The 27,674-nt window shown below is 39.9% G+C and overlaps 1 protein-coding gene across 3 annotated transcripts in view; it reads left to right on the top strand.

Moving 5' to 3' along the window:
- The window catches only part of SLC9A4 (solute carrier family 9 member A4), a 32,662-nt gene extending 5,459 nt beyond the window's left edge, over positions 1-27,203 (top strand). For 2 of the 3 annotated variants that reach the window (XM_088051888.1, XM_088051889.1), the window contains exons 4-13: positions 4,081-4,340; positions 7,456-7,673; positions 9,661-9,863; positions 11,002-11,088; positions 12,295-12,365; positions 14,639-14,800; positions 20,406-20,502; positions 22,300-22,431; positions 23,164-23,251; positions 24,956-27,203. In XM_088051888.1, coding sequence (XP_087908014.1) covers positions 4,081-4,340; positions 7,456-7,673; positions 9,661-9,863; positions 11,002-11,088; positions 12,295-12,365; positions 14,639-14,800; positions 20,406-20,502; positions 22,300-22,431; positions 23,164-23,251; positions 24,956-25,254 — 1,617 coding nt within the window. In that variant the 3' untranslated portion in view covers positions 25,255-27,203. The remainder of the gene's footprint in view (positions 1-4,080; positions 4,341-7,455; positions 7,674-9,660; positions 9,864-11,001; positions 11,089-12,294; positions 12,366-14,638; positions 14,801-20,405; positions 20,503-22,299; positions 22,432-23,163; positions 23,252-24,955) is intronic. The other variant, XM_088051891.1, reaches the window with a different exon arrangement.
- The last annotated feature ends 471 nt before the right edge of the window (positions 27,204-27,674 follow it).

Here is a 27,674-nt window from a genome sequence, read left to right as displayed (position 1 = left end):
TTTTATTGTTTAAATACAAATAACCCCTGCTTCTCTCCAGCCTGCTTATCAGCTTGGTCATTTTTTTCCTCAGCAGGAAAAACTGGTATGAGTTTTGTTGAACTTATGTATTACATTTGGGGCAACATAGAGCTCTGTCTCCTATATTTAGTTCAATATCTTGGTATATAAAAAATGACAAAATGACAGACTGTAGAATTACAATTATAATTGTAATTCTATACAAATATATATATATGTATATATATATATACACATATTTTATATATATATATAATTCTAAATACAAATATAATAGAATTATGACTTTGCCATAAGGGGGCGGGAGAAAAATGGATTATTTACTCCTTTTACCCATTGGTACTTTTTCTTATTTTTCTGAGTAGGGCCGTGTCTGTGGGTGGAAAAAGAAGGCTCCAAGTCCTGTTAATTGCTTCTTTCCCCAGTTATTTCCGAGTGGGCTGTTAGCATCAGAATAGTTCAGTCAGCAACAGGTCTGGACCTAGGATACATCATGCATTAGTGGAATTTTAAAGCTCTGTTTGAAAAAAGTGTTATAAAACTAGTGCAGGTCTTATTCAAGCCTGAACTCAGGTGGAATACCCTGATGCTGCTGTGAAGTGTTTCAGGCATCTGAAATTCTGTTCCCAGGTACGCAGGTAATTTTGTTTCTAAACAGGAGCTCAGCACCTGTATGCATCAGGAAATGGAATATTCCTTAACTGCTTCATCTCTGAGGCTTGATTTTAGAAATACTGAGAACACCTATATATCATGCTGTACTCAAAATGAGTGGCACCACTGGCTGTATTCTCTAATGGAACTCTCTCTTCTTTGTACGTGGTAGAACAGTTAAATCTAATATGTGTTGAAGGCCCAAGTAAAATTTTTTTTTTTTTTTGGATATTTGAAATTGCCTCTTTGGTGTCACTGAGAAAGACTTTGACCACTGGTTTAGATGCTAGAAAGGAGGATAGAGATATTCTCTGCTCCTGCTGTAAATGTTGTTCCACTGTGCTTAGAGTAAAACCAGCTACAGTGGCCAAAAAGAATTACCTGAGTGGTAAGAAAGAATTATCAAGATGTCTATGTTGGTGGTTAAGGCAGTCACTTGAAAATCTCTTCTTCCAGTGCTTCTGATGTGGATTGTACGTGCAGTAATTGTACATAGACACCTGGAGCATGGAGCAGCCCCTGGGGAGTTCCCTGTGGCAATAGTGACATGCTCTCTCTTCCTCTCCCTGGTTCTAAAAGCTGCCCAGTGGTACCAAATCCTCTCTAAACAACCCAAAGCATGACATTCTCAGAGCTGCTACATGAGATCACTATCAATCCATCCCTCTTTTTGTGTGAACAAAAACCTCCTAATCTGATTCAGCTTTCCTAATCGATAAAGAATTCCGGTTATCTATTTACTGGCATAAACACTGCAATGTAACTTAGCTGAGCCTTACTTACACAACACAGTGCAGGTTCTGCTACAGAACAGTTTACTCTCACAAAAGCATGTTACAAAATAAAAATAGAAATTATGTCATATTTCCATGACTTTTATTTTTATGCCAAATCAGTTAAATCATACAGGTACTTTAGGAACTAGAAAAGTGAAAAAAAAGTTCTTAAGTCATTTGCTGAGAATCTTTCTTCATAAGTCAGCACAGAATCATGCTGTGGTATCATTTATAAAGAATCACAAGTCTTAGGAAGCGGTCAAAGGCTACAAGGGAAAGAGAGAAAACAGGCTCTGAAATTAAAAGCTATAAGGTAGGTAGGGTGAGATTTGCTTACTGTGAAGACATGAACCCTCTTTTCCTCATCTGCCACTGAAGAGACGAATTTCATACACTAGCATTAGGAAAAAGAAGTTCTGGGTATTTTCTTAGATTAAATATTTTGTTTGGCTTTGTCTGTCTCCCAGAATCATTAGCAGTGAGCCTTCTGGAGAACAGACTGTGTGACAACTCAAGGTTATATGTCCCCAGCAGCAATTTAAGATTAGACAATTATCCTAATGAGCTTGACTCTTCTACCTGCAAATACCTGCTTTAGTCTTCTTAATAACATTCTGGAATTAGCTAGATGAAGAAGAAATACCAAAGAAAACCATAAAATGCAAATGACTTTGGTCTATTTATTGTTTTTGAACGAATGTTTTGGTGCAACAGCTTCGGAAAGCTGGTGTCTTTAGTTGTTTCCCAAATTCTCTTCAAAACTGAAAGGTGACTTTCATGTGTTACACACTCACTAAACAGATCTGACAGGACTTAATATTAACTGATTGTCAGCAAACTCTAAGGCCTTTTTATTACTGCAACACTCTGGAAATTTTCTGCTTGTTTCTAAAAGATGATTGAAAGTGGAATATTCTGAAAATTTTTCATTAACAGTTTCTGCAGAATAGATATTATTGATTATAGAAGTTTAGTAAAGTTTTCTGCTCTAAGATACTGTCTTTACAGACCAATTTATATAATACATTGTATAAAATTATAATTTTCACTAAATTGAATCTTTCTTCTAATATATATTCTTTTAATTTTTTTAATTTTGAGCTTTCTAGTCAAAACGTGTATATGTGCAGGGTCTTCAGAACATTTACAGTCTCACAATATTTGGTTCATACTTTGAGATTGTTGTCTGGGAAGGTGGTTAAATGGCATCAAACTCCATTGTCTAGCTACAGACAATATGAAAGTGAGGCTACTTATTCCCCTTCCCTTCCCCCTTCCCTTCCCCCTGATTTTTACATGTCAGGTACTATTGAAAAACACATGTCCCATGTCCATCTAATGAAGTTTGTCTAGTCTACTGACTGACCCTATAGACAAACTAAATGGGATTTGAATCAAATATGTGATTCTCAGTCCCTGCCCTGTCCCAGCCCGAGTCAGAAGAACATGGAGGGTAGAGTCTGGGGTTTTAAAGGTGCTCGGCTGGGCTTTTAACCTCTGCTACAAAGACCAAAAATTAAATTAACTGTCAAACAAACAAAAATAAGAGTATTTTTGTTTATTATTCAATGGTGTGTGGTCCCCCAGAAATTTACTTCTATTTCACAGCTATTTACCCTTTTTTTTATTTTTATTTTTTTTCTCTTTTTCAGGACACTTAACAGACTCTTATTTCTGTGACTTGTTAAGAACCAGTTGAGATTTCACTTGTTACTTTTCTGGTTTCTCTAAAGTAATATCTGGCATACACAGATACTTAAACACACAGACATTGTTTCACCTATGAAATGAGTGTTATAAATGCAAAGGCAGATTTGGGTTAAATAAAAAACAATTTATTATAAAACAATTTCTATAAAAAAATAAACAATGAGGAAAAACCACAATAAAACAAACAGCGCAGCGCTGGGTGGACAGGGGTCTATACCCAAAGGTATAGGTGTTCCCAAATCCACGAAGGAGGGTAGACTGTCCGGGGTTTTTATAGGGATTTTTAGCCTTGAGGCCAAATTCCAGGCAGGCACCATTCACCAAGGGTCCTTGATTGTTGTATGAATTGATTTCCTGGCGTTGGAGAATAGAGTCAAATGGACGTCCGGACAGAGTCTCCTCATATGTAAAGAAGTTCTGGGTGTTTCTTGATTTCATTGTGGTTCAGGCCATCTGGATGGGATGGTTGGATCCGGGTTGGAGCTGATGGATATCTCGGCTGGACTTTTTCCCTTTGTCTACCTGATGGCTTCCCCCAACGGTGGCCTGCAAGGCGGGGTGTTCAGGTCCGGTGATGAGTATCTCGTCGGAGCCTTTCCCTGTTAGCCTGATGATTCATGTCCTGTCCATTCTTTTCCGTTGATGGGCACCGAGCCTGTCCCTGTCAGCCTGATGATCCATGTCCTGTCTATTCTTTTTCGTTGATGGGCGCCGGCTAGGATCGTTATCCTTTGAGTGGGAATTCGCGACTAGATCTGGGAAGGGCTTGTGGGCCACACTGTACTTTATATTTTATATTATTATTGCTACATACATTTATTTAGATTTCTACGAATTTTTACAAGTTCATTTCTCACATGAGTAAACCTACCAGGTTCAGAAAGATGCCTAACTGCTGTCTTCTTATTTTCACATGTAGGTTTTATATAACATCTTCATCGCCTTCACCCAGATGCACAGGTATGAAGAAATTGAATCCATTGATATCTTTGCTGGCTTTGCTCGCTTCTTCGTGGTGGGGCTGGGAGGAGTCTTGTTTGGTGTTGTATTTGGATTTGTCTCAGCGTTCATGACTCGTTTCACCCACAACGTCTCTTCAATCGAACCCCTGCTGGTCTTCATGTTCAGCTACCTCTCATACTTGTCTGCTGAAACCCTTTACATCTCTGGCATTTTGGCGTGAGTATTACTTACTGCTTTTTGGATGACCACTTTGAGGAACTGGGGTTTTTTTTTTGGTGGTTTGCTCAAGATTGGTACAACACCAGCATTCATTCTCTGGCTTAGAGAGGCATTGCACAGCTTCTCAGAGATGTGTAAAATGCAGTGGTAACTAGGAAAAGCAAACCCACAGAAAGTGTACCGACAGGTATGCTACTGAGGAGTCTTGTCAAAAGTACTGCAAGTACTGGTAAAGTGGCCAGTGCTGCCACCATCTGTCTGCTGTCTCTGATAAGATCAGCAACAGGAGAGAATGATTTGAAAATGCACCAGTTTATCTGCATTTATTTCTAAGCAGCTTCACTATCAGATTGTAAGAGAGATATAAAGCGATGGGTATGGAAAACATAAGAATGCACATCTGAGTTCTTGGTGAACATCAGCCCTAACACAATCTACTGGAATTATATTACATTTGAACAGCATCACTGGGATTGAAACTGGGAAAAACCAGGCAGAAGAGGACCTCACCTACACATGCATACTTATGTTCATGTATGTGAATATTGACAGTTAGATTTTTTTGTGGTAAGGATAGCTTGATACAGCTGTAATGCTGGGTACATCTTCCTCAAAGTATGATGGCAGGAGTGACTGCTGTGGAGAGAATAGCTGATAGGTTTTTGACCGGAGTAAATGCAGAAAGGATGAGGATTGTGGGAAGGAAGGAGAATGGCAGCAGGAAAGGAGCTGGAAGAGAAAGGAAGGAATAGGGATGAAAGTGAGAGACTTAAGGAGAAAGTTGCTGGCAAATTACTTGCAAGGATAGCACACCAAACAACCCATCTGAGGGGTAAAGCATAAAGAGATGGAGACCTCACTTTTCTAAATGCTCCAGCTGGTGCTGCTGGCTGCTGTAGGCTCAGTGCACAGCTGGTGGGTAGCATCAGTTTTGCACAGCCCCTACTGGCTCTGAGTTTTCATGATGGGTCTTGGAGGTCCTTGTGTTACAGAAAATGCTTCCCTCTATAGGGGACAAACCAGTGTAAACTTAGCAAATACAAGCATATGGCTGCTGATGTCCAGACAGGTGCATTTACACACCTCAGCTTGTAAAGCTCTGAGTTCATAGAATCACAGAATGGTTTGTGTTGGAAAGGACATTTATAGGGCATCTAGTCCAATTCCCTGGTAATGAGAAGGGAGATCTTCAGCTAGAGCATGTTGCTCAGAGCCCCATCCAAACTGGCCTTGAAAGTTTTCACAGGGTGGACATCTGTCACCATCCTGGGCAACCTGTTCCAGTGCTGCACCATTGTAAAAAAAAGCTTTTCTTTAAATCTAGTCTAAATCTACCTAAATATTTTAGTTCAAACTATTATCCCCTGTTGTATTGCAATAGGTGCTACTAAAAGGTTTGTTCTTATCTTTCTAATAGGCTTCTTTTAAATGTGTGACACACTCAAATACAATCAAAAGATTGAAGTAAGGTTCTCCTGAAACCTACTCTTCTCCAGGCTGAAGATTCCTGTGTTGTTCAGCTTCAGAGCAGAATTACCTTTGTAAAAACAACCTTTGTAGGATGGCCCTGGGAAGTAGTATTTGCATATTTAAACATATTGAACAAGTAGTTAGACAGGATATAGATTATTTTGAGCAATTAGACAAAGCAGATGAGTCTTGTACTATGTTTTGTATACCTGACACATATGCTCAGATTGAGGTAACTGGCAACTTTCATTGAGCAGGATTAAATCTACTGTGCAGTGAACAGTAATACCATGTGGACCCTTGCCTACCTGCACTGCCCAAAATACTGCTTCCTCACCTATTCCTTGCACTAGACTACATAGCTCTTTATCTCTTTCATTTCTTATTTTCATTAGAGTTCTGAAATTATTAGTGATAAAAGAATGTTAATATAATTTGGATTTATTATTCTTACTGCTTCATTAAGAAAATTACTGCTTGTTTTAGAGATGGGAACTTATTGTCACCTTTCTGAATTATTGAGGATTCATTCATTTTTCACTTGGCTCATGAAAGTCTATTATGTATGTGTATCTGAAAGTCAACAGTATTAATCATTAATGCCTAATGGCCTTGTCTTGGAGTGTCCTTGGACATGCTAAATGACTCAGCTCTACCAGGATACCCTTGAGATTTCTTCAGTGGAAATTAAATGAACTGAAACTAGAGGAAGGTTATTTAATGAACAGTCATCATTCTCCGAATTCACAAGTTTGGGAAAATATCATTACAAGAAGCCCCCAGAGACTAAAATCACATCAGTAGAAGCTAGATAGGTGCTGGGATATGTTACTAGCATAGCATTCAATCTGTGTATTACCTATGGAAAATGCTGAGGGGAAAAGGGAATCCCTTTCAGTAGGGCTGATGAAAGACTGCTGCTCCATGTGATTGTCACCAGCATCTGTGCTGGGTGGCTGCTGATGCCTCTGACACTGACTCAAGTCTTCACTAACTGTGAAGAAGTGGAAAACATCCCTTTGCTTCATCAGGCACATTTCCTACACGCTAGGTAACTAAAGGGAGAAGGACACCTCTGGAATTGCATTTTCTCCTGGTGTGCCACAATGGGCTGCTGTGGTGGGAGAGTCCTGAAGCTTGCCCTGGCACTGCTGATCTGCCAGCCAGCCATGGAGCCATGGGAGCTACGGCCCTGGCGTGGGACTACGTGACCTGCCACTGTCACCTCAAGGGACAATACCACTGAGAGGCAGGTTATATCTCTCTACCTGATCCACCTGTAGGCTGGTACAAAACCAACCTTCCTGCTGTTTGGGACAAATATTCGGTGGTTGGTAGCTTCATGTTAGGCATTCAGGATAACAATGGACTTTGAACTGGAATGTGATACCCTCATTTCCTTGTAAGAAAAGCTGACTAGTTTGCTTCCTTTATCCTGTATGTAAAACAGATTTGTAAACTTGAATGAAGATGCTTTTTTTATCTAATGAAATAGCTGACATTACTGCAGAAATAAAATGCTTCTTGTTATGATGAAGGTTGGAATCTGGTGATGGAGAACAGAGGTAATAATAGCTGATGTTGTGCTTAACTGAAAAGAAGAACAGGTTGTGGCTGATCTCTGATGTTTTGCTTGATACAGGATGACAGCTTGTGCAGTGACAATGAAAAAATACGTGGAGGAGAATGTTTCCCAGAATTCTTATACCACAATAAAATATTTCATGAAGATGTTAAGCAGTATCAGTGAGACCCTGATTTTTGTGTTCATGGGAGTGTCTACAGTGGGGAAAAACCATGAGTGGAACTGGGCCTTCATTTGCTTCACTCTGCTCTTCTGCCTCATTTGGCGAACACTGAGTAAGTCAGCTTTTGCAGAAAACCTTCTGTGCACCTCTGAGAAAAACTCTTTGGTACAAAGTTGTGTTAGAAAAGTCTGTGGGGACTGGCACAACTGGTTTAACAACAAATTTACTAGGGTTATATTAGTGACAAGCAAATTTCAGAAATCTACGTGCAGAGAAAAAGGGGAAGAAAGCCCTCACAAGTCTGAATGCCAGTCTCTAATCACAGACCTTATGTTTAGGTGCAAATGGAATTTTTTAAAGCAAAATTAAAATATTATCATGATTACAGTTATAAAGATGTTTATATCTTAATTTGTTGTATGCCCCTTGGGTAAGTGGGCCTCATAATGATTTCACCACACACCGTCATTAACTTACAAATTAGATAATATATATTGTCCCACTTGCAGTTCTATAACACCACAGGTCCTGGGCCAGGAGTGCTGGAGGCATGGGAAAAGAGGGAAGGTGAAAATTAGCACTGATAGATAACTGAACAGGGACTTATACCACATGTGGGCTGGCAGCACTATGCTACTACTCCTCACAAGTCTAAAGTTTTAAACAGCTAAAAAGTAGTGACCATATGAAATTACTCCACTTTTGCACATGATATGTCCCATTCCTGCAAAGGTCTCCTACTGCCTGACTAGTGAGACTGGGATTCCTCTAGCATGGGCAGGGCACTTTGTAGATAATGTCAGATGAGTTGTGGGACACAGTTCCTCATCCTCTCCTAATCTCCAGGATGGGGTGAAAATAATGCTGAAAAGAGAGAAGGATTAAGAAGGCAGGTGGTTGGTGTTCTGGAGGTGGTGGCAAAAACAAAGTAATTACATATTTTCTTGTTATATCTGGACCAAGCACGGCCTCTAAATTTTTAAAGGTTTGCTATCCGTTTTGAAATATCCTTCCAATTAAGACAGAAATCAGGAGTGCTCTCCTGATATAAAAGCTGTTTTCCAGCCACATGTCCATTCTTCTCTCAGACACCAAGGGGAGTGCTAGAGCTTTCCAGAGGAAAGCCAAAATATTTTCTGCTAAATTTGTGTGTTAAAATGATTTCATAATTTTCTCTGAATCTTGAATAAAGTGAAGAGAAGTGGCCTGAGGGTGATACCTCACATAGGCTGTTTCAGTCTGAGTACCTGATGTCTAGCATAGCTATAAGTAGCCAAAAAAGCTCTTGCCTGAAGTGGTATCTGACAACCTAGATAAAAGGATACTGCTACTGGCTTTGCCTCTAATAATCTGAGTGCATCAGTGACAGCTGTGTAAAATAACACAGTAATTATCAGCATTTGTCCACTTTCATGCCAGTAATTTAAGTTTCCACATAAAACGGAGGATATGTATTTCTTATGGAAGATGAAGAAGATTGAGTGAATCGAACAAATTGCTGAAAGTACACTATAAAGACAAGTTACAGTCCTTACACAGCCACAGATTGTCTTATTAATTTTAAATTTTATTAAAAGTAAAATGAAATTTGAGAAATAAACAAAGAATAGAGACACAGTAAGCCAAGGATTAAAAATTAAAATGCTATTACTCTTTGTCTTTCAGTGAACCTGTCCACAGGACTTGTTGGTAAAGGATTGTTCAAACACTTTAGGCAGATATTGTGCAGAAAGCAGGGAACATTGCAAGGAACACAGGGAAAGCTCTCATCCAGTTGTTTTTCTTTTCTCCAGAACACTTTGGAGAAAACTATGCAATGTAAATGTAGGAAGTAAATATTTTCACCTAATCTCCCTTCTAAACTGGGCTAATGAATTTAAATCCTGTTAGGAAACTATTAGGAACCACAGTATTTTATAGGAGATATTTCACACAAGCCAAGTTTAGCAATTGGTCAAAGAGAAGCTACAAGAAACCAAAATTGAAAAAAAACATGGGCTGTCAACAGTTCCCCAAGACATTGTTTTGCTTTTAATATTTAATATTTTCTTTTTTCTCCTTGATTAATAATAGCTGTGATTTTTTTTTCCCCTTCCTAGGTGTATTTGCTCTCTTCTACATCAGTAACAAGTTCCGAACATATCCTTTCACCTTCAAAGACCAGCTCATTATTTCTTACAGTGGCCTCCGAGGTGCCAGCAGCTTTTCTCTTGCATTCTTGCTTCCAGTGAATCTTTTCCCCAGAAAAAATCTATTCATCACTGCAACTCTTGTGGTTATATATTTCACTGTCTTCATCCAAGTACGTGTATTTCTTAATGGATAACTTTCATGTAAAAGAAGCCTTTTGTATGAAAGCTTCATAGTGAAAATTGCATTGAATTCACTCTTAGGCTAGGACATGTTATTGCACTTCAGGGCCAGATTTTAGCACTGCACTGTGTAATTAGCATTTTTAGGGCTTTTAGGTAATACAAAAATTTTGTATTGAAAACATGTATCTTCTAAAATATTCAGGGGAGAGGGCACTTGCTGTCCAAAATTACTTATGTTCATTCCACATGCATTTCCTGGTGCTTTCAATTTAAGTATTTTGACTTTATATTTCAGCACTGATTCATTCTTTATTAGTGATGTATCTCAAAATGACCAGAAAACAATATGTCTGTTCTGTGACAGATTTTTAATTTTATACTTTTATCCTTGTCTGTCTTGAAGACTAAATACAAATATTTTGAAATCCTTTGTAAAAGAATATTAAAAAAAAATAAATAAAGTGAATAAGTCACATTTGTAAGTACATGTGTCTACTTTAGATATTTGGGTTATTTCACCTGGCTTACTGCTGTACCTGGAAGAACTGAAACTTGTAGAGAAATTGCAGCCCATATTTTGTATTTTCCAATACCAAGGTCTCAGATCCTCTTGGGTGCCAATGGGGCACTATGCACTTGTGATAAGTAAGGCCCTTTGGTTCCACCAGAACATTTCAGAAAAAAAAATGTGCTTATTTTCCCCCTTTTAAAATGGTTTTCTGTAGCAGTGCCGTAAAAAAATGGGAAAACCTGAAAACTCTTTCTAAGTGAAAACCCCCTGGAATGTTTAAGTCTGAAAATGTTGAAATAAATGATCTCAAGATTTCAAGACCATGCAAAGATAATATTTTCTTTCAAATGAGTCCTCTTTTGAAGACGATTGCCAATGAGTCAGTTGCTTTATATAATTAGAATATGCCAATAAATAGAATCTCACTTAAAAAACCCTCTTAAAAAAAGTTTTTGATTTTTAATTCTCTTCTGTAGCTCTCAACACACATAATGGTTAATTTCTGTGCTAAGACACAGCTTTCCTAACTGATTAAAATTATCCCTGTTATTTTTCTTTATTTCTATTTTTGCCTAAAAGATAATTAACAATTCAACTCATTATTCCAAATGCAGGGAATCACAATTGGACCATTGGTCAGATATCTGGATGTTAAAAAGACGAACAAAAAGGAATCTATCAATGAAGAAATTCACGTGCGAGTAAGTTTTTATATCGGTAACTGGAATCCCAAAAAAGAAAAGAACAGGTATTCTAAAAGAGCTGGAAAGAGGGAGGCCCTTGCAAACCTGGCATTCAGTGGATTAGGACACCCAGTGCTTTTAAGAATATATGGAGGTAACCCTAAGCATAATTTTCTAAAATATTGCATCTCGTGTATATTCATATTTATTGTCATATTATATTATCATTCCACAAGTGTCACGGTGCAGTACGTCCATTATTTATTGGTACTGTGACCATGGGAAGACAGAAAAAGAAATCAAATTTTTATAAAATGCATTCACCATCCTTCTCAGCTGGATTAGCCAGATACCTTTGTTGCCATTTTTTGAATGGTTCTAGACATGCTGAAACCTTAAAACTCTTTAATCCAGATTTATTGAACTGAGTTGGACCATTGGACTATAAACTTAGTTCCAAGTTTTTCTGAGTAATGATCTTTTCTCCTCTCAAATATTTACTTTAGTTCTCAAACTGCTATTAAATAAAATAACAGAAAGTTGCTCAATCTGACTTAATAATGTTCTAGTAAAGGTATGCAAATTCTTTCATTTCACAATAGGGAATAGGTTTGAAATTAACAGCAACACTGGTTCTTGAAATGAAGCACACACAGAGACATTAGCAAAATTAGAGCATCACAACTGCTTTTGATTTTAAAGTGAATTTAATTCTTAATTTGAACCTTTATGCTTAACCTTGGAGAGAATTTGCATTTAAAACCACCCCTTATGACAAGATATCTGTAAGAATTGGCCTTTTTTAGTCTCTATAATGCTAGAAATGCACAAAAAAATGACTGCAAGCAATAGTAGTTAGCAGTGACCACTCTCATGTCATTCTGCAAAACCTCAGAGATCTTACCAGCCAAGGTGAAGGTCCCAGGAAGGTCTCACATGAGGAGGGGAAACTTGCTTGACAGAACCAAGAATTTATATTTTGGATTTGGTAGACAAAAAGGACCAGACAATTTTTTTGCCTCCATCAAAATACTGCCACTGCAGCCAAGCTCCCACAGTGGCATCTTTGCCTTGATTTTTAGAGACATGTAAGTGCTTCCAGAGTTAACTTACATGCTCCAATAAAAAAAACGAGTCTCAAAATCCTGTTAGTAAGTGCATATTTGTGATAAGATTATTTTTTCATAATGACCACTTAAAATGTTTCCATATTTTTTTCTATAGTTGATGGATCATTTGAAGGCTGGTATTGAAGACATATGTGGACATTGGAGTCATTATCAGCTGAGAGATAAGTAAGTATCTCTTATTGCAGTCTAATATAATAAAATAATCTATCCATTGTGTAAAATATAGTAAGTTAATAAAACAGGAAATCAAAATGCTGGGGTCATGTGCTGTATCTCTTTTACAAGCTGAACTCCTGAGTAACCATTGACTCTTGAGAGTGTGATGCTCATACATTGCCTGCTAAATTGGATCTGCACAAACAGAAAATAAGCCTTCAGAAAGAAAAACATAGCATGGGAACTCTTACTGTGGACATCAGCCTGTGCATACCCTTGGTATAAATTCAAGATCCTGGGAAATGCTTCTTTAACTCTGGATTTAGAACATAAGCTACACATGGCGTCAGTGCTGCACTGACTTTTGCTGTGAGCCTCCACAGCAAATAGGATCCCTTGCTGGTAGTAGAGAATCTGTAATAATTAGTCACCTGTCCTTACAGGTTTTTGCATTCAGTAAAGTCTAAAATAAGAATGCTGAAGGGAATGTTTGAATTTAAATAGGCAGTAGCATAAGCAGATACTGTCAAGCCAGTCTTTAGTCAGAAATGCAGGGCCTGCATTGCCTCTTCTGTAAGCAGGAAGAGGTGGTTTTGTGAAGTTTTTTGGCTCTTCCAAGCTCTGCCCAGAAGAGATGGGTCTGCTGTTCCCTATGCCTTTTCCCTAAGGGAGTCCTGTGGACATGTTGGCCACAATCACAGCGTGTGAAGGGAAGTAGGGAAAAGACCAATTTTTCTTTCCCCCAAACACCTTATGATGCCGTGGGCTAAAAGTTATCCCTAGTTATGCCTGTACAGGCTTCTGTGCTGGAAACATGTCTGACCTTTCAGTATTGGACCTCAATAATCCAGCCAAGGGTGTCTCCTGGGACTTATGGCAAGTCCTTCCATGACTGGGTTTCTCCCTATGGGAATTGGGAATTAAAAGTGGGAAGAAGGTGACTAGTTTGCATCCAATTCTTGTCACAATGGGGAATAATGATATAATGTAGTAGGGAACATCCAAAAACTAAAATGTCTTATTGGCTCTGACAATAAAGAGACAGCTTTAGGACATCCATCTTCCAGGACCACACCACTTTCTGTGCAGTCAATAAACTGAACATGGATTTACTGCTCTGTTGGAGCAGTAAATTCATTGAAATAGCTGCATTTACACAAATATGTGATCAAATGCTATCCCTTTGTCTCACACCTACCTGATAGCTCCGAAAAGAGAATTTTGCCCAAACTAGCCATAAATGCAGTGTTTTGGTTCACAGACAGATTCAAAAACACACTGTGTCTGAAGACATTTAATGTAAGAGGATTGTATTAAAAAGTATTCCCTGAACTTGTGTTTGCAAGTCTAAAGTTGTGTATCAGAATTAATTACCTAAGCAGTGACAATCCAGGAGGCTTTCTGTTACACAGGAAAACATAAAGAGCTCTAATCCCAGTGCAAACATTTGTGTACCTACCTCTGCTGTTAATGAATAAGAAATGGCCTTTGCAAAAGAAAAAAGACACAAATCCTGTAGTGCTTTTCCCAGCATCATGGAGGACCTTACCTTGCTGTGGTAAACTGCTCCTTTGAAAGAAACAGGACTGTTGCTCTGCTGAAGATCTGCTGTTGTTCTGCTAAATGTCTGCCTGAAAGCATGTACCTGTTCCAAGGCACCCACACACATTCACATTCAAATTATGCCACACATTAGCGATATTTTACAATCTGCAGCACGCAAGCACATAGTATTTTGGGGTCCTTTCAATTTGTCTGTTATTCAGAATACAAAGAAATGTATTTTCTCTGCTCTAATTGTTAGGATTCAAAATTATCAGCAGTGTAATGGGCCCTAACTACTGTAACTGCTGGGCCACTTAGAGCCTCATTGGTGGCTGGCTGAATAGGCCAGGATTACAGTAAGAGCAGCTGCTGCTGTTATGCCCTACTATAATGCAACATTTGTACAAAAGCACGGAGACTGGCCGTATTCTTTTCTGACAAATGTGGCAGTGTAATATGCAAACATACACGCAGCCCTCTTTTTTGCTTTGATTGCAGCTTGTTTCTTTCTTTTGTCTAGCGGGCCCTGCAATCTCTGTGGACCCGTAGACTATGCCAAATATCCGCCTAAAGGTCTCTGCTCACCAGGCCTTCAGGAGTCCACAGGTGCCTCTAATTTGTATTCAGTTTCCACCACTGAATTGCAAATATATATATTTGAATAAAGATCAGCTTGTACTACAGAAATGAAAGCATATTTCCCTTTCTACTCTTTGATTTGGGTATCTCTTTTGCAGGTTTAAGAAGTTTGACAATAAGTATTTGAAGAAGATTTTAATTCGGGAGCACCAGCCCAAGTCCAGCCTTGTGTCATTGTACAAAAAGATGGAGATAAAACTGGCCATTGAGATGGCTGAGAGTGGCATGAAAATTTCAAAATCGTCCACTACTTCTTTACAGTGAGTATCAACCTCCTGACTCTTTGCAGAGTAGGGACAGGAAGACAGGGACAAAAAAGAGGAAGTACCCAAGGTATTCCATGACTTAATTGAAATCTAAGAAAAAAGAAAGAGCAGGTGCAATTTGGTATTCATCATATTTGTGCTTTTCTCTGAGAGCTGAAAATTAAAATTATGGACATTTCTTGTTTGTATTCCATGATAGGGAGTCCTGAAGAGGAATAATGAGTCAGGTACAGAAGTCACTCTGGTTGCCTTAAATCACACTAATGGCTCAAGACAGATGTACTTATCACTTGCCTGGCCAGTGAGTTTTTTATGGCTTGGCATACAGGTCCTGACTCCATTATCCCAATCATGAAATTTTACTGAGAGCAGATTTCTTTGTAGCATTTGCAATTTTTACTGCTCCTGTTTGCAATCCCTCAAGCCACCTTGCCATATTTTGTTATTTCCAAAACAACAAAACAAACAACAAAAAAGACCAATTAATCCTGCCGAGAAGGACTTGAGGATACTTGTGGTGGAAATGTTGGACATGAACCATCAGTGTGCCCTCAGAGGCCAGAGAGACAACCATATCCTGTGTCAGAAGTAGCAGGGTGAGGGAGGGGATTCTCCCCTGCTCCTCTGCCCTTGTGAGACCCTACAGTGCTGTGTGCAGCACTGTAGTACAGTTCCTCAGTACAGGAAAGACATGGACCTGTTAGAGTGGGTCCAGGGGAGTGCCACAGAGTTGATCAGAGGGCTGAAGCACCTCTCCTAGGACACAGAGAAGGCTCTGGGAGCACTTGTTTGCAGCTTTTCAGTAAAGAGGGCTTACAAGAAAGATGGAGATGGACTTTTTAGTAGGCTTGTAGCAGTAGGACTAGGAGAAGGTAGATTCAGACTAGGTACAAGAACTTTTTTATGAGGGGCGTGGTGAAACTCTGGAATAGATTGCTCTGAGAGGTGGCAGATATCTCATCCCAGGAAACATTTAAGGTCAGGTGTGATGGAGCTCTGAGCAACCTGACAGTGTTGAGGATGTCCCTTGCTCATTGATGGGGGGGTTTGGAGCCAGGTGTGTGCCATTCTATGATTCTGTCAAACAGTAATGCAACTTGGCATCAGAGAGACCAGGGGACAAAACTTGAGATCTCCAGAGGGAACTGGGGCTCTAGGAGAAAAGTTGCACAAGTCTTCTGTCCTGCATACTATAATTGACATGCATGTATTTATCCTTGCCTTGCAACACACTGTCCAGAGCACAGGTGTTGCTGCAGGCACTTGCCTCCATAATTTCTTTCCTGAGTTCTTGCTGACCACTGTTACTGCTATTGCCTGCTCTTTCCTGTTGCATCCTTTTTACAGCTCTCTCCATTGTGCAGCAGCCTCAGCATATTACCTTCTTTTGAATGATGATCTCTACCAATAACAGAAAATCCAAATATCAATTGGATATTAAATTAACATCTTTCTTGAAGCTCTGGCTTAATCATGTCAAGATCAATCTGCTTTCTTGTACTGATGTCAGCATGCAGTGTAAGACCTAGACCTTTTCTCTCTAAATTATTCTTTGCTGAATAGATGATATTAAAAAAGACTGCATGTACAGTCAAGAGAAAATGTGCAAGGTTGTTAGACAATCCATGGCAATCAAACCACTTCCCTCTTCTTTTCCTGAGGGAATGAGAAAATAAGACAAATTGCTCCAGTGTAATGCAGAAATTTTCTTCTGAGCTGAGAATTTAAATTGAAAAATATTCTTTAATAAACAGCTGATATAATGGACTAATTTTTGCCATCTCTACTCTGGCTGTAATTGAATTTTACTGTGCATCATCCTCTGATGAGAAAGCATTTTTAAAAATGAAATGTCAACTTCAGAAAAACAGCCTGTGGTTCAAAGCCATTCTGATCTTGCAGGCTGTGAGAGTGTTCTAGGAAAAGACACGTTTTCCCACCTCTGTTCATTGATAAGAGTCTGCTGTTGAGCACTGCAGGAGACAGGATATTGAGCTAGTTGGTGGATCTTTGGTCTGAGTCAATACAGCAGTTCTTGTTGTCTTTCCCCATAGCAACTAAATGAACCTTTGTAAAAGGTTTCAAACTGTATTTATAAATTATCTGATTGCTGTCAGTGATTCAGTGTGTACCTAAAGTCCTTGCCTTCAGTGAAGACACAAAACTCTGGCCATGAACAAGAGGAGATTTGAAATACAATTCCAATATATGGCATGTAAATCATTATTAGCAGTGTCAGAGTAGTGAGAAAACTTTCACTCGCACTTCTGATCAGTTTTGCAGCCTTTATGCACACAAGGAAACTTACTTGATAAGAATCAAAGCAGATCTCCAATACTGTGAATTAGAGAACCGTATTCATGCTGGTGTGATTCCTGCAGGTGGAGTGGGTGTCCAATTTACAGTATTTCCAGTGTGGAGTGAAAAAAATTGCCCATGGATTGTGCAACAAAGAATCCACATTGGAATAAAAGCAGAGCTTTTAGTTATGATATTTTGGAGGGTACAAGCCTTATAAATAAGGATGGAAGTGGCAAAAGTGGAGTCTAGGAGATATTATCAAAACTGTGGGTTTATGTCTGGTTTTTGTAGAAAATATGACCATTAGAGAGAAAGATTGTTTGATACTGAGTTTTCTTAATACTGGCTTCATATTGCTGCAATATTGACTTTGGTAAATCTTAGGATATATCAATACAGTACAGATCAGAACCAACTGTTGTGCTGTCATTTGTGGTGGTCCATTTATGAGAAAGTTGTGCCCAATAATGTTCTTCCTTCACAAGATGAGTGAAGATTAATGGAGGGTTTACAAAGTTCAAAATTTTAGATATAATGTAAAAAAATAATAGTATACAGATTGTGCAAGTATCAACGTTTTGAGTATCAATATATCAAGTATCAACTATCTCAATATCTAAGGAAGAAAGAAATAATGTCATGGCAGTCATTACAGAGAGACAGTGTTCATGGCATATTATAACTTTTTTCTTCACAAATATATACCCTGTTCTGTTCTTTGTTGTGACATGTTGGACGATTCAGTAAGAACAAAGAAGTAAGGATTACTTTATGGGTTTGGTAACATACCGAACATGTTTGGGGTTTTTTGAAAGCCCTTTCTTAATGTACTGCAAAATGTAAAAGCAATCTGTTCCTTACATTCATATATACATGCATTGCTATCAGTTGGGTAGGTTCATTTCCAATCCCATGAAAAGAATTATGGTTTTTTATTTGTGCTCCAGAACAATATAGATTATCTTCATGCTATTTTTTCTCTTGCTATCCCAGCTCAGCTGTGACTCAAGGAGTTTTATTTATTCTATTTAATTCACTTTAAGAGCCAAATAATAAGATTTGAAATGACTTAAACCTGGCTACTTCTGTGCTGGCATGTGGAGAAAATCACATATGCAGCTGGAAAAGTAAAGAGATAATCTGATAATCTCCCCAGTGGAGTCAAGCTTTTTCCTGTTTAGATGCTTTCCCCTATTTATTGCCAACTGTAAGATATGAAGACCCTGTGAACATATTCAGTGAAGCACAAAGCAGGGGGGAAGTTGTTCCCTGTGATGCCAAAGCCACCTGCAGCAGCTATTCCAGTTCCATTTGCATTACACAAATGAGCCAAGCCTGTATTTTAGAGACCAATGCTTCTTGACAGTGCTCAGGGCTTGTGTGTATTTCCCCAAGTGTTCCTAGGGTCTCCCAATTGTCCAAAGGGACATCAGACAGGGGCTGCAGACAGCAAGGAGTCTGGTTTCCCTGCTGTGGAGGGCAGCATCCACAGGCTGTGCCCCAGTCTGAGACACACCATACCCAGTAGGGAGTAAAGGTGCAAGGCACCCAAGCCTGGGAAATTGGTGCATTCCCAGATCTTCTCAGTGTATCTCTGAGAACCAAAAGCAAGTGAAAAAGGAGCCAAGCAACCAATGCAGCCGCCCACTCAGCCTGGAATTGGGTGATGGTGAAGGTCTTTTTTTTCCCTAATGGTAGATAACTAACTTTGTTGTTATTGCAGTTGTTGAGAATTGATGAATGTCAATTAAACACTTGTTTGGAAGGATTTATCAGGGACAAGATAAGATTTCTGGTCAAATCCAGAAAGGCAGTCCTTTTTTGTCTCACTGACTTGCCAGCAGCTCAGTGGCAGACTCATGGGTTGCTCATGCTTAGTGAGGCCCTTAACCTGTTAATTATCCCAGTCCTAGGTCTAATTCTACACCTTAACCTGCTGTTAATTTCTCTCTTTGTTTTTATTTCACAGAAAAAGGTAATATCTCTGTTTTAGTTTGATGGCAGAATCAAAACACATTCTGAAATCTTGAAATATATCGGGAATTAATTCTTATATTCCAGGGGCTTTGGGCAGGGGCCAGAGCACCAGGGATCACTGTCTATCTGATGGTAAGAGGCAGTAAAATATAGAATCCAGGCAGTTCATATTGGTCCTACAAGTTTTCAAGATGTTTGTGGTAAATTGTAGAACAATATAGTGGTAATATTGTTAAACTAGATGTAATTGCAAATTCTAACATTTTTCCTGTGTTTACATCATAATCACAGTTTAGCTTGAATCCATCTTCCTTTAAAATTGCCATATCTGGCATTAAAATTTTAAATTTTTTTCAGAGGAAGTGTGAGATAGGTGCGCATAAAACTTTTGTAACACTGTACGTTGACCATCATAGATTTTTTTAATTACACAATTTACAGACAAAACTTTAAGGACATCACTTAGCTGAAAAACAACACTTGCAATCACTTTTTTTTTTTTTCTTTTTCCAAGAGGCAAGAAAGCTAAATGAAGAAAGGAAAAAATCAGAAACTACAAGATGAGCTCAGACCGATTCATCCTGGATGATCGCTATCTATTTCCCTTTCTTTTCCTGGGAATTCATCTGAACACTAACTCTCACAATGATTGACTGATTTAGTGAAACCAGATAACATTTCACAGCAGCCCTCCTCCACTGTTTTGCTATTGAAAAAGCCAGACAGCTACAGGTGACTGTGGGCTTGTCAAAGTTTTTTAAAGACATGAAGATAACTATCTTTTAGGTGGTTCTTTCATTTCAAATGGAGAAACAGGTTCAGTAGCAATGAAACTCTGTATGTTCTCCTTACCACAGGACAGGTCTGTCAGACTACAAAATTTACATACTCTTTAGCTCTTAAGGATTTTCTTCACTTTCTCAAAGAACTAAAACCAGTAAGATGACAAGGCCCAGACTTCTATGTTGAAGACTTTACTCAGACAGAGCAAACTTGCAGTGCTTTCCTGAGCTGGTTACGGCCTAATCTAATCCTTAAATAGAAACTTCCTTATGGAACTTTAAGAAAGAAGAGTTTCTGCTGCCGGCTGCATGAGGGTTTAGGGCTCAATTTGACTACCCACTATATGGATAAAATCAGTGAAAGAGCAAAATGTAACCTTTTTTTATTTATCTTTGGATGATTTCCCGGTGTTGCTGGTCACCGAAAGGTTCTACATAGCCTTCTGTTCTAGCACTAAAAACAGACCATGCATTATTTCATGGGATTAGTATTTAATCAGCTCATTAATATCACATTTAATTTTTTCTTTTATCTATAGGAGCGGCAGGACCCAGCGTGCGGCCAGGCTGTCCCGGGCAGAGGTGGAGTCCATGAGAGATGTCCTGGCACACAACCTGTACCAAGTGCGACAGAGGGTGTGTGAGCACGGCTGCCGCGCTCTGTTTGCAGACCCGCAGCCCTTGTTTGCCCTCCCCGTGCGGCGGCCCCGGGGCACCCGCTGGGAGCCCGCAGCCGCCCGGGGAGGGCAAGCGGGGAGAACCCCGGCCTTAGGCACTGATCGGGATGGAATAAAGGAAAGCTGCGGGGTTTTTTTTTTGTTTTTTTTGTTTGGTTTTTTTTTTTTTTCCCAGCAGCTTTTCACCCTGACGGCAGCGCGAAAAGCCAGGAAAATCTGTGTCTGAGCTGTAGAGGTCAGGCTTCCCTCGCGGCACGGCAGTGTGGATGTGGATGGGAAGCCGCCTTCCCGAGGCTGCCCGGGCTCCCGGGAGGGCCGGGGCTGGCGCGGCTCCGGCAGCAGCGGGGGCGGCCCGGGCAAACACCGCGCTGCCCTGCGTGGGAGCGGCGGGTGCCCGCACCGCAGCAGGGAAAAAACACAAGGGAAAAATTCTCCACCTCGTCCGAGATTAATTTTACACATTTTGTTTTTTTTTTTTTTTTTTTCCCCTGTGAAAATGGTGTGATCATACGTCAGCGGAGATTTGTTTTGCAGAAATTCGGAGTGACCCTGATGCAGCCCAGGGTGTGGTATCTGTTTAATTCACTCTCGGGCACTGAACAGAAAATTGAGAGCTTGCCCACAGCAATGAGTGGTAGAGGATACATAACAATAATACAATAACCTTGAAATTTTGCTGATAAACAAGGCTAAGTCATGTAACACACGTGTACTAGAAAATGCTAAGGCCTGCTCATTTAAATTTGGCATTATTAATATGTTATTCATTCCTAACTTTGTTTGATTTGCCATGGCTAATTATCCTTATGATATTAATTTCTTATCTTACCAGCAACAATTTGCATATATAGTTATCTCTCAGCTTACTGAAATGAATTCTCTCTCTTCAAAAATCAATTACAGTAATGACTATTTGTGCCAGTCATTTCCTATGTAGTATTGAGAATGGTGTGCTTTTGGAAATGAAAGATTGGAAAGAAAATAATGCCACTTCTAATACTTCTTTTCAGCTCTGAAATGCTTTTGCTTGCCAGACCAACTTTAAAAGGAGCCTTGCAAATGAAACTGAGATCAGATCCTACTTTTTAAGGGGGGCTTATAAACTTCAGTGAATTTTTCTCTTTAAGGCAGACAGTTATTTCCTTCATTTCACTAGATGTATATGATAAACTTAAAAGTTTGTCTTAAATGATGGTCAGTTTTAGGGTAATATTAATTTGTAGTTTGTCCAAGTATGGAAAGGAAACTCAGCTGTGCATCTCATTCTGGAGATATATTCTTTCTTCCTGAGTGCATCTGAAACTTGCTTCAGGGTCAGTGAAATTAGTACCAAAGTTCAGAGCTGAGTTAACCAGTTATCTCTTTCTTGGGACCTGCCTCATATCTGTAGCTCCCAGCTACAGTCGATGAGATGAGAAAAAAGATGACAAAGACAGGCCAAGCCCAGAGATGATAGCAGCCTCCTTAGGTAGGTATAGTTTATATACCTGCACTTTGAGCAGGCAAGAGTCGATCAAAAATGGCATCAAAATGCAGCCCCTGAAGTCTGAGACTTTCAGCTGTGTTCATGCTTCCTCCCATCTTGCTCTGCAGCAGTGAGACTTGTGCATGGCAGCATTTTGCCATGTGATACCAATGAGATCTGTGTTGGGTCCATGACCGAGCGGAGGCAGATGTCCCCTTGACCCTGTGATTGATCAGACTAATTAACATTGCAAATGCAACAAAAATAAGCTGGCTGCATTTTCTGTTTCAGGCACCAGCATACAACCGGCACAATCTTCCTACTAGCACAAGTGAGAAACAAGCACAGGAAATCCTCATCCGTCGGGAACACAGCCTGAGGCAAAGTTGCAGGAAGGGAAACAGCTTGCCGTGGGGTAGACCGGTACCTGTTATCCATCTACTTTTTATGTAAAAATGCCTCTGCTTCTCTGTGAATATGGAAATACACTAGTTTTAATGTGCTCTTTGATGTAATTAAAATGGGTATCTTCCTGGTGTGCTCATGCAGCACCTAAGAAGAAAGAGCTTCACTTAACATGTGAGCAGCAAAGTTTTCATGTCCAATCTCTATTCATTGGTCAGAAATCAGCTACTCTGGCTGGATGTAGTAAAATAATGTAATGTGCATGGATTTTGCATATGCAAAGTATAGTGTAATCAAAAAAAGCCTGATGCAAAGCCTGGCACATTGATGATTTGGGCTCTCAATCAAAATCAGAATCAAAATCAAATCAAAGTAAGAGATCTGTCTGCCCTAAGGTAGGCATTGAACAGCACAGACGTTTATTGCTGAGATAATCATGGTTAAGGAAGAAAAGTAAGTTCTTGTTGGATAGATTAGTTGTATTAAAAATTTTCACCTGAAAGAAGAAAGATAGCTCTTAGAAGAACATCTGGTGATGGTAAAAAACCCTTTGGCTATTATATCAGACAGATATTCTCACTAGAGCTGACATTGAGTTCAACCATCCAAACCAAGCATTGATCAATACCTCTCAAAATTTAGCTGTAAAGGTGCAGCATATTGCCATACTTCTTTCCTGTTTCACCAAGTAAGTGCCAGTGGAGGCAGTCACAAGCACTGGACACACTTCTCCTCCTTTAATCCTCACAGGTTAACACCACGGAAGTACGCTACCTCTCCTTGCCTCAGGGTCCATGCCAGCCCACTAGGAGAAAGGCCAGGCATGTTACTTTTACAGGTAATGAACATGCTTTACTCTGTGTCCTACTATGTATCCTACTCCAGCAGCTAAAGAAACTTGGCCAGTTGCTGGATGGATTTAAGAGTACTACATGCACAGCCCCATGGCAGTCCATGGCCTCTTTAAATGAGCTACACCCTTCTCTCCTTTCTGTTTTATCTGTGTTGTTTATATGATCATTACTGCAGCAGTTTCTGTTTTGTTCCAGCACCTCCTGCTTTTCTCTTTTTCCTCTTGAACAAATATTCCTGTGATCCCTGCAGTTCCACCTGGCCAAGCTCAAGAACACAAATTATCTGTTCCCTGGAGCCCCACAGACACAGCTGTAAGCAAAAATATTATGACCCACTGAACCTGTAGCCCAGTCCAGGTGAGACTGATGGAGCTCCATGCCCCCAGGTCCTGCAGGTACCAGGACTGAGCAGGCATTCTCAACAGGCAGCCCCACACCAAAATTCAGTTCAGACACAGAGAGCAGCACACACATGGCACAGGGCTCACACAAATACAAATAGCACTGATGGCCTCATCCTTATCCCCTCTCTGACTGATGAGGCTGACAGACTGTTAGTGAAAAATTATCCATACATACATGCTATCTGAATCTTCAGTAGCTGGCCTGAGATACCTGCTCTGCTCTGTAGCTGGCCCTGGACCTTCCATCTGCACATTTGGCAGCACTTGGACACGTAAGTCCCAGGGGACAAAGCCCCATAGCAGCTGCTGGCACACAGACCTGTGCACATGTACACAGAGACATGGTCTTACACTCCACCTCACATATTGTAGGACCCTCCAGTAGCTATCACTATTAAGCTATTGCTTCATAATTTAATAGTTATTACTTTTGTTAATTTTTGACACTGTGACCATAGCCAATATATGTGTACTTTAATTGTAGCAGGATTTGGACTAGTTTTACTGTTCATAGACCTTTGTGCTTTTGTCCCAGAACCTCTTAGCTTAGATTGTTCTGAGTTGTTTCTTACATTAACTACTTTGCTACTGTGTAGTTAGACTACAAGTAGCCTTAAGAAAAGTGAAAAAGCATGTTCTATAAACTCAGCAGGATGAGAATACCACTTCTTGGCCCATTGCAGGCAAATTTTTACAATGTACTTGTGGCAACGCAAGATGGTAGGAGCAGATCTGACACACCCAAAGTAATCAAAGCACCCCTGGTTTCAGATGAAACTGTTCTCTTCCCACTTGTTAGTCACAGGTCACTGGCAAACTTGATTTTTGATGGACCAGAATTTTCTCCTTTGTCACATTTTTGTTTTGTGCTGTGGGTTTAAAGCTGCTTTTTAGCCATGGTACTAGGTACACATGTGAAATTTGAAGAAAATTCAAATTACATAAAAGAATATTCTTGCGTTTTACTCTTGCCCTTCACTTTTGCAGTGAAGGCACTGGGCGGGTCTGTGAGACACCAAAAGCCAGGTGAATGTGCTTATCTTCTGGGGTTTCGGAGCTGACATAAAGTAAATAAAATCTTTTAAGCATCAGCTTTAAGATGAAAATTAAAAATTAGGGCTATTTTTAGTTCTTGACTGCTCCTTATTCTATAGTAATTATTTTAAATGCTTCAGTTCGAGGGTATTTTATTGTATTGAATCCTCTTTATCTCTTCTTTCCATTACCATGGCATTTCTCCTTTCTCTTCTTAAATAAATGAATTATTTGTCTACTTTTCTTTAGATCATCATAGAAATGGCTCTGATGCTGCGTTCCCATTAACATCGAGACCCCAGCCCCGACTACGGCCGCTCGAAGCAAAGCGCCACCAAGAACTGATTCCAATGGCACGCTTGGAGAGACGGGCAGGCCCATACAATCTGTCAGGTCCAAGAGGAAATTCAATCAGCCGTCATCGTTTCACCAGAGCAGACAATCTAGCTCCGAAGCCAAAGGCTCGGTTCACTGTCAGAGAAGTAGAGGAGTATGAGTCAGAAGAAGAGACAGAAGCAATGGCACCAGCCAGGCCATTAGTTATATGAGGAGCAGAGAAGATCAGTGTTTGCATCTCTAGGCGCCCTGGTGCGCTGCTTCGAAAGAAACAACAGAGCTTTTATATGAACCAAACTGTGATTTTCCTCTGGGGACCAGTGTACTTGTATCACTTTCAAGAGTTGTGTTAATGTACTTAGTGGCTCAGAGAAGACTCGAATTCTTATGTGCTTATATCAAGCTTTCTTTCCAACAAAGCACTGCAGGAAAGAGGAGAACATGATATTTGTAGGGGTTTGGGTGTGGGTTTAAACAGCAGTAGTTGGGTGCATGCAATGCGATGGGTGGAAGCTGATGCTGCCCTTGTTTCATATTGTGGTCTTCATCCAGAGGATAGAAATGTATAAAGGCATCCCTGAAGTGTGAATGCACAGATTGATTACCTCAGCTTTTGATTTCAGAGTAGCTGCATTCTGGAAAAGAGTTAAAAACAAAAAGGCATTTTTTTAGGAAATGTAAGTGTCACTGAAGATGCCTAAGCAAGACCTTAAATCAAAAGGAGATTTTCAGCACTTGGGAACCTCTTGGTAACTCAGGTTTTGGCTCTGCAGAAATGCATAAAGTCATCTACTGTGATGATCCATGACTCCAGCTACTTAAATCCATTTCAGTGTGTAGGCTCCTATCACTCTCCTACAGTTGTTTTGGATGAATAAAGGATGTATCCATGTATGTACAAATTTAGGGGAGTTTTCAGGCAGGAGTGCTGTCAGGATTTTATTTGTAAGCATGGAATGGCAGGAACATAAACTATATTTTTGTGATTCAGCAAGGGGGAGGCTTCCTTGTAAAGTATCTGACTTCTCCCTTCCCCACTCCCACCTTGTGTGCCCAAATGCATGCACCATTTTTCACACTATAACTGGACCAGCAATGCAGTTAGGATGCAAGAAACTGGGATTAAAGGTAGAGAGAGCCTAACCGTGTAACCACCTGGCTAGCAGGAGAGACCCTGTGTTTGTCTCACAGCTTTTAGTAGTGTGTCTTCCTATATGTTGTACAGAGCAGCTTTTCCTTAAAAAAAGACAGAAATAACCAGAGAGATGTGCACTACAGCACTTGAGCACTTGACCTCCTAACCTTTCCAAGTGTCTCTGTGTGCCTATGCTCCACTCTCAATGGTGGATCTCCCTAGCAGCAGGAGAAGCAACAGTATGGTCTTTAGTAATTTTAGCTAAGTCCCAGACACCTACTTTCTCTGAATAAGTTTCTTTCTGCAGAATGGAGGCAGGACTGCCACTGTTTTCTGTGTCTTGGGGCTGTAGTTGAGCTGATTTTATCCAAAGGGGTGAATTGAGTCCAAAATCCATAAACCCACCCTTACAGCTGCAGTAAAATCAAACCTATGGTTAAGAAATGCACCAAGTTCAGTCATGTTTTGTCAAGTTTCCTTTCCTGTCTCCTCCACTCAGACCTTGCTTAGTTGCCCAACTCAAGGCCTGTAAATGCTATCTCAGTCAGAGAGAGATTCAAGAGTTAGAGAGAGCAGTGCTACCTGCATGTTTCTCTTTTTTATATTGCTGGTATTGCTTGTATGTCCTGGTCCATAAAAGAATTTATTTCTGTAGGTTATGATTTCCCATTTCTGACAAAGGGTTTCTGATTCAGGACAGGTAGAATCTAAACTAACAAACTTTAAAAGCACCACCAGAGGAAGCAAACCCTACAAGCCCTTTCCCCCATTTTCTTATGTTTGCAGCTTTTATGCTTTTTAGCAGGTTATATTGAATCATCTGTACAGAAATTGTCCAAAGCTTTATAAGACTTGAGTTCTGTTTGTATTTCCTTATTATGCCAGAGAAATTATCTGACTTCCTTCTATGAAAACAGTGGTGCATTATTAAAACAGGGTAGGATTTTTCTTCTGTACCGATACTGAATTAGCAATGAAATATAGTTCTGTACCTGAAAATCAACAAATAAACCCAGCTCCACCAAAGGAGGAAGTGCTCCACAGAGTTTCTAAACAAAAGCCTTGTGCCAGATCTCAGTCCTACAGCAAGTTATATTGACATATCATAAATCTAAATTAAAACACGATATTAAGGGAAAGACTTATCACACAAACTCAGGTCTTAAATTGCACTGTGAGCCACATGGCTGCCACATGATATTTAATTGAAGGCAAAATTAGCACCCATATGATGTGGTCTTAGGCCACAGAGGTGCATGGAGTAGGGCAACAGAGGTGTGAAACCTGCTTGTGCAGGGTTGTGGGGGATTAGGATCTCTGAAACTGGCTGGTGGGTGATATGAGCTGCTGGCAACCCTTGGGGACAGAGAGAATGTGGAAATCTGAAAGGAAGGTGAAGGAGGGATAGTGCCTCATCTTCCAAGGGAGGCTCATGAGAGACAGCTTTAATGGAGGAATTACTGTGAGCTGCAAATTCAGCATTTCATCTTTAAGAAG

Source organism: Pseudopodoces humilis, chromosome 2 (assembly GCF_049639895.1).
Source record: "Pseudopodoces humilis isolate 2021_Gansu_Grassland_sample_001 chromosome 2, ASM4963989v1, whole genome shotgun sequence".
NCBI classification, from domain to species: Eukaryota; Metazoa; Chordata; class Aves; order Passeriformes; family Paridae; genus Pseudopodoces; species Pseudopodoces humilis.
The sequence above is the reverse complement of the archived record's forward strand: the minus strand, read 5'-3'. Positions and strand labels throughout refer to the sequence as shown.